Below are 20,597 nucleotides of genomic sequence, written 5' to 3'. Positions count from 1 at the left end.
CTGATACATGAGATTGACATTGACAAGTTATTTTCATTTTTATTGAGAACTGTGTCACACCATTTACATTACTAGTTATGTATTAACATACTTATCTAAAAGAACATATATAGAAACATATGCATTTTATTTCTGAATACCAATACAGAAGTACTAAAAAACAAGACTAAAAATCAGTAGAAGGTAACATGAGCTCATTACACAAGTTTTGCTAGCAATTAGGGGACCCTGGTTCCTATACTGACCACATTTGGGCATATCCTACCCTACCAGTGGCTAAATAATGCAACTTTATGACTGTCAAGTAGGCCTACAGATCGATGATGGAGCATACTCAAACATTACAAACACAACAGCTGATGCGCGCCATGGAGAACAATCTGAATGTTGTTCCTCGTTTATTAAACTTAAGGACAAGAAAAGCACTCAGGTTGCATCTTTCGCAGACACGACAACATACATGAGCCAAATTAACAAACAAGAGGTGCAGATCTGGAACCAGTCGTCATCATCAAATGAAGTGTTTCATCACCGTGCACTGATTGAAGGGCACATGCTAACCTATACCAATGTTGATGGCCCCCACAAACAGACCACCATGGCTCAACACACCGACCGGCCAGAGTCTTACCTTTGTTTTAGCCATGCATGCTAGCTGTTGAGCAGAGCAAAGCAGCGGGAGGAGGACTGTCGCAGCAAGAAGAGAAGGTTCCTTGACTTGACGACCACCAGATGTACATCATGCCTGCCCAGAGTAAATAGAAGGAGAACGAGTGAGACAATGCAGCAAGGAGAGACAGTGAAGATAGTTCTTGAAGGTCAGAAGATAATACACCAAATGTGCATGAAAGACAATACAGTAAACATCATCTTGTTTATAGCAAGGCAATATAGTAGCATGTCTCTAGCACATCATCTCGTTTAAAGAATGCATTCAGGCAAGAAATGGACAGGTGGTCTAATTTTCTCACACTTGGCATTTTCACAGTTAACACCATAATGTAAAACACCAAGCTGCTCCAGGCTGGCCAATTGACTCATACTATTGGATAAGCAAAGTAAACTACTACCAAAATAAGAAATAGACATGGCAAGCAAACCACTGGGTTGCTCTTATTGACGATAATCACAGCAGGAAATAAGCCCAAACGATTGGACAACATTGAATTCTGCACCAGAATCAAGTGGATTCTGCAAAATTACATTGCTACAAAAGCACAATCACATGGCACAGATCACTGCTGAAATGAATCACTGATATGTCAGTTTACCAAAAGAAAAACACAAGTTTAGTTGTTACAACCAAAGAACTAACAGGGCTTTGGCAATCATTCAGCAATTCCCATCTAGCCAGCAGCAATACCACTAGTACTTAACCAAAGTCAACAAGTAGTAAGCAACAGAACCAGCTAGTAGATACAAGCAACGCACTCTAAACAGGAATTGATTTTGATGTCAGTTTCTAGTTTACCAAAAGAAACTGACATATGTAGCATCAAGGAACACCTGCAGCTGCAGCATCGATTTGATTGTGAGGAAATTTGTGGAGGGGAATGGGTGAGACAATGTAGTGGGGAGAGAAATCTCAAGTACCTCAACTCAGTGGCGTTAGGAACGGACGACGACAGCATCCTGCGCCGGCGTCCCTTGTACGGCACCAGACACGGTTGCGTCGCTGCCGGCAGAGGGCTCTCCCGACGCGCGACCATCAAGATGGAGGTGAGCAGGCCCGGCTCGATGGCGCAGCCGGGGGAGTGCGGTCGGAGACGGCGGAACCGGCGACGCAGCTGATCTGGATATGGATCAACGGTGGGATACCTACATCAAGATTCAAGAATCAAGGTTTCATCAGTAAATCATAAGAAAGAAAGTCTCAAGTCTAGTTTCCTGAATCAACTAGACTTCACTGTGTAGGTACTACCAAGTACCAACAACTTAAATGGCTAAGTACCACGCTTTAGTTCTACATCTCTACAGTTCTATATTTACCAGCCCAATTTCCCATAGACCGATTCACAGTTATTATAGCTTGCAGGTTAAGCCTAGGGAATCAAAGGAAATACACATCAGAAATGCTAGGTACATGTTTGTACAGCACTACAATGTTCCACAGTTATTTTGCACAAAAAACCATAGGAGGTTTGTTGTACTCGATTAGGAAACAGTGACAATGGCGGGGTGAATAATTTCATCTGTGCATATACAAGGATGACATTGTGAGGTACTAACACACACAAAGCACTAGTTTACCAATCAGGCTATCGCTGCTCGAAATGCATTGCTCGTTGCTAGAATTCATTGCCAAGGTACTAACAAAATAATAAATACCTAAGTGTCAAGCTACAGATCTACATTTCTACATGTTCTCAAGCAGAAAAAAATGCTTTGTGTGTGCACTGCGTGCCTACTCCGGCCTCCTTACATTGCAGATCAGCTCCCCATGGAAACCACCAGCCGCCAAGAGGTTGTCTTTCACCATCATGGTGCTGATCTTCCCCTGGACAAGGGCCAACCTCCTTGCATATCCTGCACAGTGTGGTCGCACAGTGGATCAGAGATTGACCGAAATTCCGACGATAGAGGACTATCACATCGCTCTGTGGTAGATCACCTGATTTGGGCCTGCCACGTTGAGCACTTCTTTTCCTTTGTGGAGTAAGGACGACCAATGCATCACAGAATAGTTCTACATCACGTACACATCATGCTTGGAAGTAGCCCACAGGATGTTCCTCAGCTGCACATGTACAAGTATACGGTCAGTGCGTTCGTACCAGAATTCTTCTTAAAACTCTGCAGAAATACAATGATGCAAATGAGCGCCATTTTATTCAAGCACACCAAATTCTACTGCGATAACAAACAAGATCGCCCGATGGAGGACATAACAGCGAGCTTCTGTTAAAATTTCTCGGGTAATTACAACTATGTGATTGTACTGTTAATCTAGATCTCCTTCAGGTTTGATTCATTTAATCAAACAATAGAACACAACTGCTGGAAACTGTTAAGACATACATATTATGTGCACGCCAAAAAATAGCAGATCTGTGAAGGGGGGTGTCTATTAGCAAATTTTGGTCTAAATACAACTTACGCAGGCAAATGCTTAGTGTAACTATTGAACTGATGTTGTTTGCGTTTCTGAACTTTGCTAAATGAAATCTAGACGAATACACCAAAAACTAATGAACTCTATGTCCACAGACTCCATCTCTAGACAAATGATACATACTCATTCACATTCACTGGAGAATAATCAACATCATTATTGGCAGTTTGTGGCACCTTCAAGATTTTTATATATATAAACAAAATTTTCAACGGTGGGCAATCAGTCAATTAGGCACCCAAACACAATAGTAGTATAATCGTCGCTAGCCCAGCTACTCAGATCCGATCGATGAGGCCAACTACTAATCATAATGTTTCCCCTGCCTGCTATGGATCCTTGCTGCTAACAACCCATCCAGACTCCCTTGCAAGATGCCAAAAAGAATCGGATCGATCGGAAATAGCTACTCGCCAACTGCCTACTGCTAGTGCTAGACATCAGTGGGGATAGATCGGACTGAGTAATTACCTGTGATGGCGGCCACGCACGGCTCGGCGAAGTGCCCACTGCAGACGACCACGGCATCAAACCTCCTCCTCCAGCTCGCTGCCAGCGCAGGCGAGCCTCACCCTCCAGCCCGCGTCGTCGTCCCTGCTGCGACGGACGCTCACCACCTCCGTCCCGAACCGGACCAGCCCGAGGGGTCGAACCGTCGCGCAAACTCCTCGAGGTACCATGGGTCGGAGGAGGAGCGGTCCGCGACGACGACCACCATGTCCCGAAGATCTTGGCCTCGATCTCCTCGTTCTACGGTGGCAAGTTGGATCTGGGAGTGGGGAGAGGATCTGGGAGTGGGGAGAGGATCTGGGGTGGGGAGGGGAGGTGTGGCGGAGGTGGGTGGCGGCGAGGAGAGGGTCGGTGGTGGAGGTGGGTGGCGGCGGGGGAGGGGTGGTTGGCGGCGGGGGGAGGGGAGGAGTCTGGATCGGGGAGCGCTAGGGTTTGCCCGCGAGGAAGAGAGAGGACGGGACAAGGAGTGGTGTGCGGGGGAGAGAGGAGCTCCCGATGGGTGGGTGAGCAGGTGAGCGGGTGTGGGCCGTTGGATCCAGGAGTATCCAACGGTCTCTAATGCTTGATCCGCGTGACATGCTCGTAGACCAATCAGAACGAAGTACAGGATTTGATGACGTTATGACCATCTAAATTGGTCGCAATCGATTAACAATAGGTGGCTGATACGAGTCAGTCAGATGATTTTGTCTAGAAATCATCCTCCTAGCTAGTCGCTTGATCTGCGCATTGGTGATCGTTCGATCACATCAATATGTCACGACAGCACCGAGCATGAAAAAACTTCAACGCAGTACCGATGACATCCCCACGAAGCTCCATTGCGGCTCTCAACGGCGCGCCAAGAGCTCCAATGCAGCACCACGGTGTCCGGCGAAGCTCCATTACAGCGTCGGGGGAGCTCCAACGCAGCACCACGACGCCCGGCGGTAAGTTCCCTTCTCCTTTTATGACAACGTCTAAGTACGATTCCCTCGAATAACTAGAGGTACTTTCATACTAGGTGGGATTTTCGTCGATTCACTAGGAAGCGGGTCAAATTTTAACTACAGCTGCCTCATAGTTTGTTCAAATGATCTAATATTATGCACAAGGGTGCATCTTGGAATGGTAAACAATGTTGTCTAAGGAAGTTTTCATTTTTTTTGCACGGAAAATTCATTTTCCATTTTCCGAGTGCCTGAAACGAGGCTTTTTTGGGAAGGACCTTCATATATTTGTTGCAAAATTGGACCAAATCAATTTTATAAAATACTAGGACATATTTAATGCACAATTGACCAAATGTTTGGGTGTAAAAAGCTTTGATCCACCTCTCGTGAAAAAGACAAATTCCCGCCGATTCAGCTGGAAGCGGGTCAAATTTGAACTGTAGTTGCCTCATAGTTTGCTATTTATTTTTTCCAAAAATCATTTCTAGGTACATAAGTATCTATTTAATCAAAGAAACACCAAAAAAATTCCAAGATTCAACCACTAGCTACGAACGCTCAAGCCCGCCGTTTTGACAGCATTTTGAAACGGGCATAAAAAATTCAAAAAAAATCAAAAAATTGGGAAACCTTCGCATTGTGTCATTATATGTGGACAAGTTCCTAGGAAAAATAACAAACTTGTAATACGGCAATTACATTGAAAAGGTGTTCTAAAAAACAAGCTATCACGTGTGGAGATCAATGGATCAATGGCTTTCAAGCCAAATGATCAATCTTATGGCCACATTCATGGCATAGTTTGTTCAATGATCTATATTGTGCACAAGGGTGCATATTGGAATGGCAAACAATGTTCCTAAGGAAGATTTTCATTTTCTTTGGACGAAAAAACCATTTTCCATTTTTCGAGTGCCCAAAAGGAGGTTTTTGTGAAGGACCTCCCAAATAATTGTTGCAAAATGGAACCAAATCAATTTTCTAAAATACTTAGGCCATATTTAATGCACAATTGACCAAATGGTTGGGTGTAAAAAGCTTTGATCCACCTCTCGTGAAAAAGACAAATTTCCGCTGCTTCAGTTGGAAGCGGGTTAAATTTGAACTGTAGTTACCTCATAGGTTGCTATTTATTTTTTCCAAAAATCATTTCTAGGTACATAAGTATCTATTTAATCAGAGAAACACCAAAAAAATTCCAAGATTCAACCACTAGCTACGAACGCTCAAGCCCGCCGTTTTGACAGCATTTTGAAACGGGCATAAAAAATTCAAAAAAAATCAAAAAATTGGGAAACCTTCGCATTGTGTCATTATATGTGGACAAGTTCCCAGGAAAAATAACAAACTTGTAATACGGCAATTACATTGAAAAGGTGTTCTAAAAAACAAGCTATCACGTGTGGAGATCAATGGCTTTCAAGCCAAATCATCAATCTTATGGCCACATTCATGGCATAGTTTGTTCAAATGATCTCATACTGTGCACAAGATTGCATCTTAGAATGGCAAACAATGTTTCCTAAGAAATTTTTCATTTTCTTTGGACGAAAAAACTATTTTCCATTTTTTGAGTGCCCAAAAGGAGGGTTTTTGTGAAGGACCTCCCAAATAATTGTTGAAACCTTGGAACAAATCATTTTTCTAAAATACTAGTCCATATTTTAATGCAACAATGGACCAAATGGTTGGGTGTAAAAAGCTTTTGATCCACCTCTCGTGAAAAAGACAAATTCCCGCCGATTCAGCTGGAAGCGGGTCAAATTTGAACTGTAAGTTACCTCATAGTTTGCTATTTATTTTTTCCAAAAATCATTTCTAGGTACATAGTATCTATTTAATCAGAGAAACACCAAAAATTCCAAGATTCAACCACTAGCTAGGAACGCTCAAGCCCGCCGTTTTGACCGCATTTTGAAACGGGCATAAAAAATTCAAAATCAAAAAATTGGAAACTTCGCATTGTGTCATTATATGTGGCCAAGTTCCAGGAAAAATAACAAACTTGTAATACGGCAATTATTTTAAAAAAGTGTTCTCAGAAACGAGCTATCACGTGTGGAGATCAATGGCTTTCAAGCCAAATGATCAATCTTATGGCCACATTCATGGCATAGTTTGTTCAAATGATCTCATATTGTGCACAAGGGTGCATATTGGAATGGCAAACACAAACAATGTTGCCTAAGGAAGTTTTCATTTTCTTTGGACGAAAAAACCATTTTCCATTTTTCGAGTGCCCAAAAGGAGGTTTTTTGTGAAGGACCTCCCAAATAATTGTTGCAAAATTGGGCCAAATCATTTTTATAAAATACTAGGCCATATTTAATGCACAATTGACAAAATTTTTGGGCGTCAAAAGTTTTGATCCACCTCTGGTGAAAAAGACAAATTCCCGCCGATTCAGTAGGAAGCGGGTCAAATTTGAACTGCAGCTGCCTCATAGTTTACTATTTATTTTTTCCAAAAATCATTTATCGTTACATAAGTACCTATTTAATCATAAATACATGGTTTGATGGCGATACGTCGAGGTTTGGGCGGTGGCCAAGGCCCCCAACTCTAGAGCGCGTAAACTCGCATGCCCGACGCGTGGTCACCGCGTGACTGTGGCGTTGCCATGTGTTCTGGGCAGCCTAGACATGTCTAGTGGGTTGGGCACTCCCCAGGTAGGTTCTAGGAAGAAAATTACAACATAAGATTCTCACGAGGAGACCGATCGATGCTCAAACATGAATTTGCAGCCAAGTGTTCGATTAGCGGTATGGGAAATGCACATGGACAATGGGCGTGAGTTTTTGGTGAGGATGATCATCGACTAAGAAGAATGTCTTTGCAAATTTTCAGATCAAAAGGAGGATCCTAGGTGGTACTTGCTTTGCAAAGTACCACACTGGACAGAAATATGAATGTTGAAGCTGGGCTCAAAATAATGAATGGATTGAGCTGAAATTTGGTGGAGGATGGTTATTTGGGCATTGGAAAGCACCGTAGAAAATTGATACCATTTGGACATGCCAAAGTGGTACTTCCTTCACAATGCTCTTCTATGGACAGAAACTTGGGAAAACTAGTGAGAGAAATTGGATGAATGAAATGAGCTCAAATTTGGTGTAGGTAAGTTACATAGGTATGGTTATGCCTTGGTAGATTTTCAGATCATTTGGGTAAGCCTAGCTAGTACTTACTTCACAAAGCTTCTCTCGGGGTGGAAATTTTGAAAATTTCCTGAGAAAGATTGACTAGGAAAATGGAGCTGAATATTATCATGTGGCAATGATTTGGGTATGGAAGAGTGCCCAAAGAGTTTGAGGTTAATAGGAGGGATCTAGATAACACTTGCTTTGCAACGTGCCAATTTGGCCATAAAATATAAATTGAACCTGGGTTCACATAGATAATTTGACTGAGCTGCAATTTGGAGGAGGGTGATAATTTGGGCATATGAAGAAACTGTATAAATTTCATGTCATTTGGATATATAAAAAAGGTACTTCCTTCACAATGCTTCTAGGTTGACAAAAACTTTGGAAATTTGCCGAGGAAGATTTGCTATGCAAGTGGAGCTGAATTTTGTCATGCAGTAATGATTTGGATAGGAAAGAGTGCCCAAAAATTCCGAGGGCAATCAAGAATATATAAATAGCACTTCCTTCATAAAGTGCTGTCGTGAACAGAATAGGAAAATGAATATTGTTGAATTAGTTTTGAACTAGGCAAGGAAGGATTTTTACATATTTGATGAAGATATGACCCAAAGAATTTATGAGATTTTTTTTGGGAATTTTGGGAATGACAGAAATATAGGTTGCTTCACAACCTAGGGCAAAAACTGCCACATGGACATGACACATAGGCAAAACTGATGAGGTGGCGCCTAGTCATAGCAACCCACCACAATTTACAAGGTTATGACCATCTATATTGGTCATGATCAGCTAGAAATAAGGCAGCAGACCAGTGCTATCTGCTTTATGACCATTTCGTGTAAGGAAATTACGACCTTTCTGACCAAAATGGTCGTTATAGTTTAGGTTTTGGAGCCCCTCGAACAACTTTTGACCAATTGGTCTGAAATGGTCATAGATCTATGACCAATTCTTCTAGGGTCACTAACAGAAGGTCACAAGTTGACATATTTCTTGTAGTGCACTTTCTCTCCACCGATTTGCCCAGCCCCTTCTCCTCCGCCATGTCCGGCCCCTTCTCCTCCGCCATGTCCGGCCTCTTCCCCGCCGCCATTATCGATCATCTCTTCGTCTTGCCTAGTTTCGTCATTGGCTGCCCCGTCGGCGTCCTCGACATCATCATCTTCATCTTCAATTATCCATCGAGTATAGCCATCCATGAAACCAGTCATGAGCAGGTGCGCTTCGACACGACCTTCATCAAAGGGGTCGAGCCAAACTATTCCTTTGCATCTTCGAAACGGACATAAAACCTCTGTCAGGTTATTTTCTTTCTTGTCCTGCACCGCCGACCACAACCACCTGTCCACCATCGTTCCACTTACCATCATGAACACCTGCACTATAGTAATAAACAAATTGATTATAAAAATGCGTGCATGCATCAAAGTCATACAAAAATTCGGCATGACCTTCCCTAAAAATAGGACATATATAGATCTAGAGTTTGCCCGGAATTCGCCGAAACGGAAATAAATCGACATTTCGGCAAAACATAGGCAACTCAAATGCACAATTTGGCGTCAACTCATGCCACACACACAATTACCACGATATTTCCCAATTATCATGTCACACACACACCTACACATACTTCCATTTTACAAAGCATGAAATTTTAATCACCTCTGGCTACGAGATCGAGCACACGGTGTGGATGATGATGTAGGGAGATCAAAAGTGCACAAAGCTCTTCTTGACAAAGAAAGATCTAGTTAGGGGGCAAATCGGTCACTTAACTAAATGCTACATCTACCTAGCTAGCTAATTTGGGAGGAGACAACTTCAAGTAGTAGAGGGGGAAGGGAAAAAAAGAAAGGAGATGCATTAATGGAGGTGGTGTAGTTAGCTAGGAGTAATGAAGAGAGAGAAAGGTAGGTAGAAGAGGGAGAGTAATGGGGGGAGAAGTATTGAGGAAGAAGAAGAGTGGGAGAGGGAGGATGTGGGAGGTAGGGGAAAGGGAGGAGAGGAGATGGGGAGGGAAGGTGGAAAAAGGTGGTGGGTGGTGCATCTTAGCAGCAACGCGGGAGCAAAAATGTGCTACTGCTATGATCGTAGCAGCAACACGCTTTCCTATCACGTGCTACTGCTAAATGGGCCAACCATGTGGATAATTTCAAAATTAGCAGCAGCGGCGTAACTAAAAAGGGCGCTACTACTATGGCATTAGCAGTAGCGCGCTTCTTGACGCCGCGCTACTGGTAAAGTTAGGTCGTTGTGTACTGTCGGTGGATTTTTGTAGTAGCGTGGTTTAAACATCACGTGCTACTGCTAAATTTACATCAGTAGGGCGCGTTCCCTAACCGCGCTACTACTAATTAGTAGCAGCGCCTCTTTTTTGTGCCGCGCTGCTGGTATGATTCTGTGTATAAGGTTTTCCCTAGTAGTGTCTCAACCTGCCTTGTCGCTCCGCCACAAAGTAACAGTCGGGGGCCGTCGGGAACCCAGGCCCACCACTAACTGGATGGAACCACCTGCCCCTTCAGCACCCACATCGGAATCACTTGCGGGTACTCTACAAGCCGACCCAACTTTAGTCACCACATGTATCACATATTATGTATATAAGTATATACCAGTGATCACCTCCCAAGTGATCACGACCCAATAGTATAGCATGGCAGACGGACAAGAATGTAGGGCCACTTATGGAATACTAGCATCCTATACTACGCATTTAGGATTGCAGGTAAAGGTAACAACAGTAGAAGCAAAGACAGGCTATGCATCAGAATAGGATTGACCGAAAATAGTAACATGCTACACTACTCTAATGCAAGCAGTAGAGAGAAGAATAGGCGATATCTGGTGATCAAGGGGGGGCTTGCCTGGTTGCTCTGGCAAGTAGGGGTCGTCAACAATGTAGTCGATCGGGGCACCAGCAGCGGCGTCAGTCTCATAGTCTATCAGGGAGAAGAGGGGGAAGAAACAATGAATAAAATGCAAGTAGTTGCATAATGATGCATGACATGACAATGAGTTTTGCTAGGTGTGCCCTAACGCAGTAGGAGGTGATACCGGCGAAGGGGGAAAACAACCGGGAAAATATCCCCGGTGTTTCGCGTTTTCGGACAGATGAACCGGTGGGGGAAAGTTGCGTGTTCGCTATGTTAGGGATGTGTGGTGGACGAACAGGCTGCGTATCCGGATTTGTCTCGTCGTTCTGAGCAACTTTCATGTACAAAGATTTTCCATCCGAGGCACGGTTTATTTTATATTAATTTTGAAATATTTAAATCATTTTTAGGATTTATTTAATTATTTTGAATCAACATTATCCAAAATAGTATTTGCTGACGTCATCATGACGTCAACATGACATCATCAGTCAACAGTGCGTTGACTGGGTCCAACTGACGTGTGGGTCCCAGTTGTCATACATTGTTTAGTTAATTAACATTAGTTAATTAGGTTAATCTAATCAAGATTAATTAAGTTAATTAATTCTTTAATTAATCAATTAACTAATATTCTAATTATTTTTAACTATTTATTTATCTATTTATTTATTTTTTTAGTTTCCGTTTTGGGGCTGGGCCCACTGGTCATAGGCATAGGGGCCTTAATGGGCATACGGGCAGGCGGGTGCGGGTGAAGCCGCAACCCTGCCCGGTAATGAGGCAGGGCCGGAGCGGGCGCGTGGATGCCGACGCTCGACGCAGCCAGCGGGCGTGGGACCGCAGCCCCGGCGAGGCCGCTGGCAGGGGCTAGTGGGGCGGGGGAGGCAGCTGAGCGAGGGAGTGGCCGGGCGGAGCCGCCGTGGTCGGGTGCGCGCGAGCGGCGGCCAGGGAGCGGCAGAGGCAGAGCAAGGGCGAGGCCGGGAGGTGCGGCCACAGTCTGCCGCGGCGCTGGCGGCAGTAGGCGCGCGCGGGCACCAGCGGTGGATAGCAGCGGCTGCAGTGAGCAGGCGACAACGTCAGCAGAAGCAGCAACGCGCGCACAGCAGCAGGAAGGGAGCGGCGCGTGGGGAGCGAGCTGGGGCGACGGCGAGCACGCGTAGGGGGCGAGAGGGCGCGGACGGGGTGGTGGTCGGGCGTAGCGACGCGCATCCGGGCACGGACTGCGGTGGTGGAGCGCGACCGGCGCAGGGGAGGGGTGAGGGAGTCCTGGATTAGGGGGTATCCGGATAGCCAGATTATATCCTTTGGTTGTACTGTTGGACTATGAAGATACAAGATTGAAGACTTCGTCCCGTGTCCGGATGGGACTCTACTTGGCTTGGAAGGCAAGCTAGGCAATACGGATATGTATATCTCCTCCTCTGTAACCGACCTTGTGTAACCCTAGCCCCCTCCTGTGTCTATATAAACCAGAGGGTTTTAGTCCGTAGGATAACATACAATCATACCATAGGCTAGCTTCTAGGGTTTAGCCTCTCCGATCTCGTGGTAGATCAGCTCTTGTACTACTCATATTATCAAGAATAATCAAGCAGGACGTAGGGTTTTACCTCCATCAAGAGGGCCCGAACCTGGGTAAAACATTGTGTCCCTGCCTACTGTTACCATCCGCCTTAGACGCATAGTTCGGGACCCCCTACCCGAGATCCGCCGGTTTTGACACCGATATTGGTGCTTTCATTGAGAGTTCCTCTGTGTCGTCGCCGTTAGGCTTGATGGCTCCTTCGATCATCAATAGCGATGTAGTCCAGGATGAGACTTTTCTCCCCGGACAGATCTTTGTATTCGGCGGCTTCGCACTATGGGCCAACTCGCTTGGCCATTTGGAGCAGATTGAGAGTTACGCCCCTGGCCACCAGGTCAGGTTTGGAAGCTTAAACTACACGGCCGATATCCGCGGAGACTTGATCTTCGACGGATTCGAGCCCCTGCTTAGTGCGCCACACGGTCACCATGAGCACGATTTAGCTCTACCATCGGACAGTGTCCAAGAGATCGCGCCGGCAACCGCTCCGACCCTCAATTCGGAGCCAGTTGCGCCATCCATGGACGGGTGGATAGACCCCGCCACGGAGGCCGCACGGTTATCGGCGATCGAGCCGAGTATCGACCTTACCCTTCACGGGAGCCGTGACGCCAAACTACCGGATTCCTCCCAGGCCACGGACTCCGAACTGCCTGCGCCCGTGCCTATCGAATCCGATTGGGCGCTGTCGGTGTCAAAACCGGCGGATCTCGGGTAGGGGGTCCCGAACTATGCGTCTAGGCCGGATGGTAACAGGAGGGAGGGGACACAATGTTTTACCCCAGTTCAGGCCCTCTTGATGGAGGTAAAACCCTACGTCCTGCATGATTAATATTGATGATATGGGTAGTACAAGAGTAGATCTACCACGAGATCGGAGAGGCTAAACCCTAAAAGCTAGCCTATGGTATGATTGTCTCTTGTAGTTGTTGTTTTCCTACGGACTAAAACTCTCCGGTTTATATAGACACCGGAGAGGGTTAGGGTTACACAAGGTCGGTTACAAAGGAGAAGTGTCGGTGGGAACGACACCTATGGGATCACAAGAATCCCTACTACGGTTGCGGGGCGCGGGGTCGTGAGAAGAGCGGATCAAAAAGATAGCACACGGTTCATTTATCCAGGTTCGGGCCGCAAGGATGCATAAAACCCTACTCCTGCTTTGGTGGATTGTATATATGTGTTCTTGAGCTAGCTATGGGGCGTAAGGAGCTCCACAAAGCCGAATCCTCCTCCTGGTCGGCTCGGGCCTCCTTTTATAGGAAAGGGGTTGCCACAGTGGCACACAGGAGGTGGAAAGGGTACAGTGATGTGAGGTTATCCCTCGCAGTACATGACAAGGCGCATTTAATGCGTCTTGCCCAGGTGTCCTTGCTTTATCGGGGACGGGGGAGAGCCCTGTCTCGTCCGTCGCCGCTCCCTCTCGTGTCGACACGCACCCTGGCCAGCGGTTCCTGCGGTGCCATGTAGGCAGGCAGGCGGCTGAGGTGGCGCAGTGGTGGGTCTCCACGAAGATCCGCATGCCGCCACGCAGGTGCCTGCCCAGCTGGTTGGGTCGGCAGCTGCATGCGAACGGCGGTGGAGGTTTGACTAGCGTGGGCCTGCTGGTGGCCCTACTGGTGTTCTTGGCAAGGGCCTTGCCGGGGCCACGACAAGGGTCTTGCCGTGGCGCCTGCTGTCATCCCCGGCAAGGCTCTTGCCGGGGGCCTTGTGGTCCTCCTTGGCTGGGATCCCGCTAAGGATCATCATCTTCTGAAGGGTGTATCTGATCTTGAATGTCTTCACAAAGATCTGCAAGCCACCACGGGGATGTCTCCTGAATCCTTGCCCCATGGGGGCAGTGGACTCAAGGGGGACTCACTCCGTAGGTGTGGGGCGAGCTGCCACGGCAAGGGTCTTGCCGGGTTTGCTAAAACCGCCTCCCGGCAAGGATCTTGTCGGGGGGGGTCCATTTCGTCCCCTTTGCTCTTTGTGGTCTTGCTCTTGGCGTCGTTCTGCTCCTCCTGAGCTTCGGCCTTACCTTGGCTCACCTCCCTTGCCTTGCTCAGTGTGGTGGTGCCCGTGGCTCAAACTGCCCGTGCCTGGGCCACATGTAAGCGTACCCCTCTTTTTGTACACCGACAGGAGCCCCCGGGCCTGGGCCACATGTAAGCGTAATCGCATCGTTGGGCTAGGCCCAAAAACGGTGCGCGGGCAGGCGGGGCGGTTTTTACCGCGGTAAGCCTCTTTGCGCGCTGCGCTTCCCATGCTTCCCGCGCGTGGCGCGGCGTGGGGAGGCGTCTGTGACGTGGGAGGCATGCGTGGGGTTGCTTCCCGCGGGCATGCGTCACATCACAGTTAATGTGAAAGGAAGCGGCCCGCGTTTTCCCCCCATAAGAAGGAATAACTGTGGGCGCGCTGCTCACTTTCTCCTCTTCCCTTGTGCCTTTTCCAATCTCAGAGCCGCCGTTCCGTCTCTTCCTTCCTTCCTAAGCTTTCGCTGTCGCTCGCCGCCGCTCCTTTGCCATCCCCCTTCCTCAGCCCTCTGAACTTCTTGGTCACCATGGCTCCCAAATTCGCCAAGGGCAAGGGGGTGGCTAAGGGCGCCGGGACGGTGGAGCTGCCCGAGAGCGCGCTGTCGGGGGACCGGACGAAGTCCGCCTTCTTCTTCCCCTCGACGGTTGATGCTCAAGAGCTCCGGGCCTCCTTCAAGCCCCTATAGGGAGTGAAGACGGGGGGAGAGGATTCGGGACACCCGGCGACGCGCATCATTCCTGCTGCTTGCGCTGATCCTGCCTCGAATCGGTACCCCTTCTTCGTTGATTACTTTTCTTGCGGGTTATGCCCTCCTTTCTCCGATTTCTTCTGTGACGTTATGCGCACCTTCGGCTTTCGCCTCTTGGATTTTACTCCGAATGCGGTGGCGTGCATGGCTTTCTTCGCGCATCTTGGCGAAGGCTTTGCCGGGGTGCAGCACAACACGGCGCTCTTCTGCCATTACTTCTTCCCTCGAATCTAGCCGGGAGGAGCCATCTCCGGTTGCGTCACCTGGATCCCAAGATCCAAGGGGGCGTACCCGGACGGTGCTGTGAAGGAGAGGTGGGAGGAATGGCGTGGCCGGTGGTGCTGGATTGAAGATGAAAACCCGCCGGAATTCTGCATGGTCCGCCGAGTGCCGTCGGTCCGCGGCAGCGATTGGAGTGATGTCGACGCCGCCGATGGGAGGCTCACCATCGTCACCACCAGGATTCTCCGGCTCACGCAGCCGGACTCACCCTTGAGATGATCGGGGCGGACTTCATTCGCCACCGGATCGCCCCGTTGCATAGCAAGTGGAGGCCAACTTGGCTCTTTACGAACCCGGCTGACATTATGCGACTCTGCCCCGGCCTCGATCACAACTTCACAGTGCTGGCGCATGCCCACTTCTGCCAGCGGCTTTTCCAGCTTGATGTGTGTCGCGATGGCGAGGTCAAGCGGACCGGCAAGGCCGCAAGGGCTGCCGCAAAGGTTGGCAAGGCCCTCAAGGGGCCATTTTTCAAGCTTCCAGTGGGGGTGGTCCCGTTGTTCAACAATTCGCGTCGGTCCGAGATCATCACCATGATGCCGGACTGTAATGCGCACAGCCCTGTCCCGAGCTGGGAGGAGCCGAAGGATGAGAATGTGCAGCAATTCTTCGACACCCTAATCGAGGTGTACGTCAATGCTGACGCCGAGCGTTGGCTTATCATGGACACCACCCAGGAAGAGCTAGACTATATCGCCACTAGGGCTAGGGAGGCACAGCTTGCCATGGAGGCCGGCGGCGCCGGAGGCGTGGAGGACAAGGCCGCAACGACGGCGGAGGAAGAGGAGCTCACCCGGTGGGCGGCGACCTCCCGGGAGGTCAGCAACGCCGACACTGGATCTCCGCTCATCGAAGACGCGGACGATGAGTCATCGGGGGAGGAGGAGGATGTGGCGGTGGGCTCGACGCCAACCAGGGGAAGAGGGCGAGTCCCGTGGCGGGCTGGCTCCAGTGAGCCGCTCCGGCCCGGCAGGGCTGCGCGGCCTCAATTGACCCTGGAGGGGTCTGGGCGCCACACGAGGGCCACGACAGCCAAGAGGCTAACGAAGGCCGCTGAGAAGAAGAAGACAACAGCCCCTTCCTCATCCGGGCGCGCACAAACCCCGCCGCCTCCTTCGCCTCCTTCGGCAGGCGTCGACTCGGATGATGATGTGGAGCTCCCTTTTGATCTCGGGCCTCTCAGCCCAGAGAGGAAAAGGAAACTGGTGGAAGAGGAGGAGACGGATGACGAGTAAGTTCTCCATTCCTTACTGTCATTTCCATTTCCTCAAATTGGGTCGCTTGTCTTGATCCATTTTTGCTTCCATAGGGAGACAGAGACGTTGGCCGAGAGGGTGAAGAGGGCGAGGACCTCGGCGAGCAGCCAGCCCCCGGCTGGGGCTTCAAAGACACCACTGGTGGTGCTTAGCAGCCCGGACAGCAGCCCCCGGTGCAGCCCCCAGTGTAAGTTCGTCATCCTCTTCTTACTCGACATGTGGTAGGTGCTCGATGCTATGATGCTGACCTTGCCGGGTTTGCAGGAGGGGAGCGGCTGCAAGAGGAGCCACAGAGGGCTACTCCTAACACACCACCCCCATCGACTACGCCGCCGCGGGGGGCGTCCCCGGCAAGGGCATCAGGCACGAAGCCCACACACATGGAGGAAGAGGGTAACTTGGGCGCTGGTGGCTCTGCCACGGCGCCAAATGCTGGCGGAGAGGGGACTTCTGCTTCACATCCTGGCACTGGTGAGTTGCCTGTCCTTTGTCTCTGTTTTTCCCTTACTCTTTTCTTGGCTTCATTTCTCCCGTTGCTGCACAGGCCTTCCTTCAACAGGTATGGAGGACGTGGATACCGTTGCTAGGAACATTGCTGAGGAGGCCGCCAAGGATGCTGCCGAGGACACCACGGCGGGGGCCGCCAAGGCGATCGACGAGGCTTCTGCCGAGGGCGCCAGCGGTGGACCTGCCGGTGAGGCCGGCAAGGCCTCCGTCGAGGAAGAGGTGGTGGGTGACCAGCCTCCCTCCTCCTCAACCTCGGGCCCCGGCAGATATCTAAAGGTGGGCGACGATCTCGTCGTCCACCTCCCAGGGGCGTCAAGCCGGGCGCCCGCCGAAGGGGAAGTTTTCAACGGCGAGGTGCTTGCCGCCACCGGGCACGAGGTGGTTGATGAGCTGGGTGTTGGTGGCGACGGTTCTCCAAAAGAGCAGCTTTTCCGTGCCACGGGGGCCAATTTCCGGAAGCTCCAAGTGCTCTACCGTGCTCGCCTGGACAAGGTCAAGTCCAGGATGGCAACGGTGGACAACGCGGAGGTGGAATTCAAGGTGCGCATTGCCGAGACGTAGACCTGGTTCCACCAGGCTCGCGAGGAGCAGAGGGCTTTTCAGGAGAAATTGGCCAAGCGCGATGTGGAGCTCACCATGAAGATGGCCGACATTGAGAAGGCCCAGGGAAAGGCGGCGAACTTGGCTGCCGTGGCCGAGGCCGCCCAGAACCAGCATCAAGCCACCTTGGATTCCCAGGAAGAGGACCTCACCGCGCGTGAGGCGAAGCTTGCCGCAGCGCTCCATGGTAAGGATGAGGAGCTCGAGGCCCTTGTTGGGCGGCGGTCTTGCGAGCTGGAGCAGAGGCACAAGGAGGCACTCGATGCCCACGCTCTGACCCATGCCGGTGAGGTATGGGAGTTGGAGGTGGCGCAGGACGAGCTGAAGGAGCAGGCCCTCAAGCTGTCCAACGAGAAGAGCACGCTCAAGAGCGCCTTGGTGGAGGCGCAAGGAGCGGTCATCAGCAGGGCTGGGGAGCTCTCCGAAGCGCAAAACTCCGTCAGAGACCTCAACATGAAGCTGGAGGATCTCGAGAAGATGCTGTCGGAGAGCAGGGCTCGGAAGGAGACCTTGACCAGGAGCCTGGAGGAGGAGAAGCAGCTGCGGGCGAACAAGGCCGCCTCCCACCAGGATTATGTGGCGGGCGAGAACAGATGGATCAGTCATCTGGAGGAGGTCGCTGGCAGGGTCACCTCGCAGTTGGCCACCATGGGGATGCCACACATGAGGTACGCCCCTGAGCGCGGCGGGACCATCAACACCAACTTGACCCTGTTCTTCGAGGGCGTCCTCGGAGCCTTGGCTTATCTTCACTCCAGGACGGCCATGCTGGCCGAGGAGGCCCAGTGACTTTGCCGGAGGGTCGTGACCAAGGTCCTCACCAAGACGGCGTACTGGAATCCCGATCTTGACTTCACAGCCGCGATGAAGAGCTTGCCGGATGGTGCTGACCTCACGGTGCTCAAGGAGCGCATCAAGCCCATCACCGACTGCATCGACGAAATCAAGAGGGTGGAAGGCCAGCGCCGGGATTAGGCATCCCGTTCTTCTTCGCCGCTGCGGGTTCCCGACCAAGACAAATTTCATCTTTAGTTAGAACCGCAGCTATGATGTTATGTAATATAACTTTGAAGTACTCTTAATTTTCATGCATGTTATTTCCCCGTTCGATTCCTCTTTGTATGCGTGCCCTACGTCTTTCGGGAAGGCTTGCCGGCGCGGAAGCCCCTAGCGGCATTTTGGGGACGGATCCCCATGGCCAGCCGTGTACGCGTGCTGCCGGACGAGCCACCTTTCCGTTCTGAACGCGGCCGCTCGAACTGTCGTGCTTGACTCGAGTCAGAATCGGGGGCGTTGCTGATCGCGGAAGGCTACTCTGCCATTCTCGACGCAGCCGCTTGAGCTGTTGAGCGGACTCAAAACAAGGCAAGGGTGTTGCCGATTGTCGTAGAGCCCCCTGGCGTGCAGGTTTCTCATACAAAGCAAATATCTCCGGGGGGAATAACCTCAAATAAGAAGGGTAGCACAAATAAGGGTTCAGTGCAACTTAGCTCTTCTGTTTGCGATCGCTCGAGTGTCGATCTTCTGGCCTCCTTTCTTCTTCAAGGGTCACGAAGATGAAGGAGTCGGGCTAACTGCTAGAGCCGATTCTCACAACTGCGCCCCCTACCTGGCGCGCCAAAGATGTCGGTGGGAACGACACCTATGGGATCACAAGAATCCCTACTACGGTTGCGGGGCGCGGGGTCGTGAGAAGAGCGGATCAAACAGATAGCACACGGTTCGTTTATCCAGGTTCGGGCCGCGGGGATGCGTAAAACCCTACTCCTGCTTTGGTGGATTGTATATCTGTGTTCTTGAGCTAGCTATGGGGCGTGAGGAGCTCCAAAAAGCCGAATCCTCCTCCTGGTCGCCTCGGGCCTCCTTTTATAGGAAAGGGGTTGCCACAGTGGCACACAGGAGGTGGAAAGGGTACAGTGATGTGAGGTTATCCCTCGCATTACATGACAAGGCGCATTTAATGCGTCTTGCCCAGGTGTCCTTGCTTTATCGGGGACGGGGGAGAGCCCTGTCTCGTCCGTCGCCGCTCCCTCTCGTGTCGACACGCGCCCTGGCCAGCGGCGCCCGCGGTGCCATGTAGGCAGGCAGGCAGCTGAGGTGGCGCAGTGGTGGGTCTCCACGAAGATCCGCATGCCGCCACGCAGGTGCCTGCCCAGCTGGTTGGGTCGGCAGCTGCATGCGAACGGCGGTGGAGGTTTGACTGGCGTGGGCCTGATGGTGGCCCTACGGGTGTTCTTGGCAAGGGCCTTGCCGGGGCCCCGGCAAGGGTCTTGCCGTGGCGCCTGCTGTCATCCCCGGCAAGGCTCTTGCCGGGGGCCTTGTGGTCCTCCTTGGCTGGGATCCCGCCAAGGATCATCATCTTCTGAAGGGTGTATCTGATCTTGAATGTCTTCACAAAGATCTGCATGCCACCACGGGGATGTCTCCCGAATCCTTGCCCCATGGGGGCAGTGGACTCAAGGGTGACTCACTCCGTAGGTGTGGGGCGAGCTGCCACGGCAAGGGTCTTGCCGGGTTTGCTAAAACCGCCTCCCGGCAAGGATCTTGCCGGGGGGTCCGTTTCGTCCCCTTTGCTCTTTGTGGTCTTGGTCTTGGCGTCGTTCTGCTTCTCCTGAGCTTCGGCCTTACCTTGGCTCACCTCCCTTGCCTTGCTCAGTGTGGTGGTGCCGTGGCTCAGACACTGCCCGTGCACAGTTATAGGGGTACAAAAAGCGTACCCCTCTTTTTGTACACCGACAAGAAGATATCCATATCCGTATTGCCTAGCTTGCCTTCCACGCCAAGTAGAGTCCCATTCGGACACGAGACGAAGTCTTCAATCTTGTATCTTCATAGTCTAACAGTCCGCCCAAAGGATATAGTCCGGCTGTCTAGAGACCCCCTAATCCAGGACTCCCTCAGTAGCCCCTGAACCAGGCTTCAATGATGATGAGTCCGGCGTGCAGTATTGTCTTCGTCATTGCAAGGCGGGTTCCTTCTCCGAATACACCATGAAAGAATTTTAATACAAGGATAGTGTCC

The 20,597-nt window shown here is 50.5% G+C and overlaps 1 protein-coding gene across 1 annotated transcript; it reads right to left on the bottom strand.

Moving 5' to 3' along the window:
• Positions 1–638: 638 nt before the first annotated feature.
• LOC125519343 lies at positions 639–2,517 on the bottom strand. The gene is made up of 4 exons (XM_048684184.1): positions 2,423–2,517; positions 1,594–1,818; positions 1,472–1,512; positions 639–745 (listed from the first exon to the last, which is right to left on the bottom strand). Coding segments are annotated over exons 1-4 (375 nt in total). The 5' UTR covers positions 2,425–2,517.
• Positions 2,518–20,597: the final 18,080 nt, after the last annotated feature.

This window comes from Triticum urartu, chromosome 7 (assembly GCF_003073215.2).
Source record: "Triticum urartu cultivar G1812 chromosome 7, Tu2.1, whole genome shotgun sequence".
NCBI lineage: Eukaryota > Viridiplantae > Streptophyta > Magnoliopsida > Poales > Poaceae > Triticum > Triticum urartu.
This window is presented reverse-complemented; position numbering and strand designations above follow the sequence as displayed.

What these genes read in the sequence shown, in the direction of transcription:
- LOC125519343 (XM_048684184.1), bottom strand. An exon ending in CCTAACGCCACTGAGTTGAG is followed by an intron (nt 1,513 to 1,593) that starts GTACTTGAGATT and finishes TCGATGCTGCAG; the next exon opens with CTGCAGGTGTTCCTTGATGC. An exon ending in ACATATGTCAGTTTCTTTTG is followed by an intron (nt 746 to 1,471) that starts GTAAACTAGAAA and finishes TACTCTGGGCAG; the next exon opens with GCATGATGTACATCTGGTGG.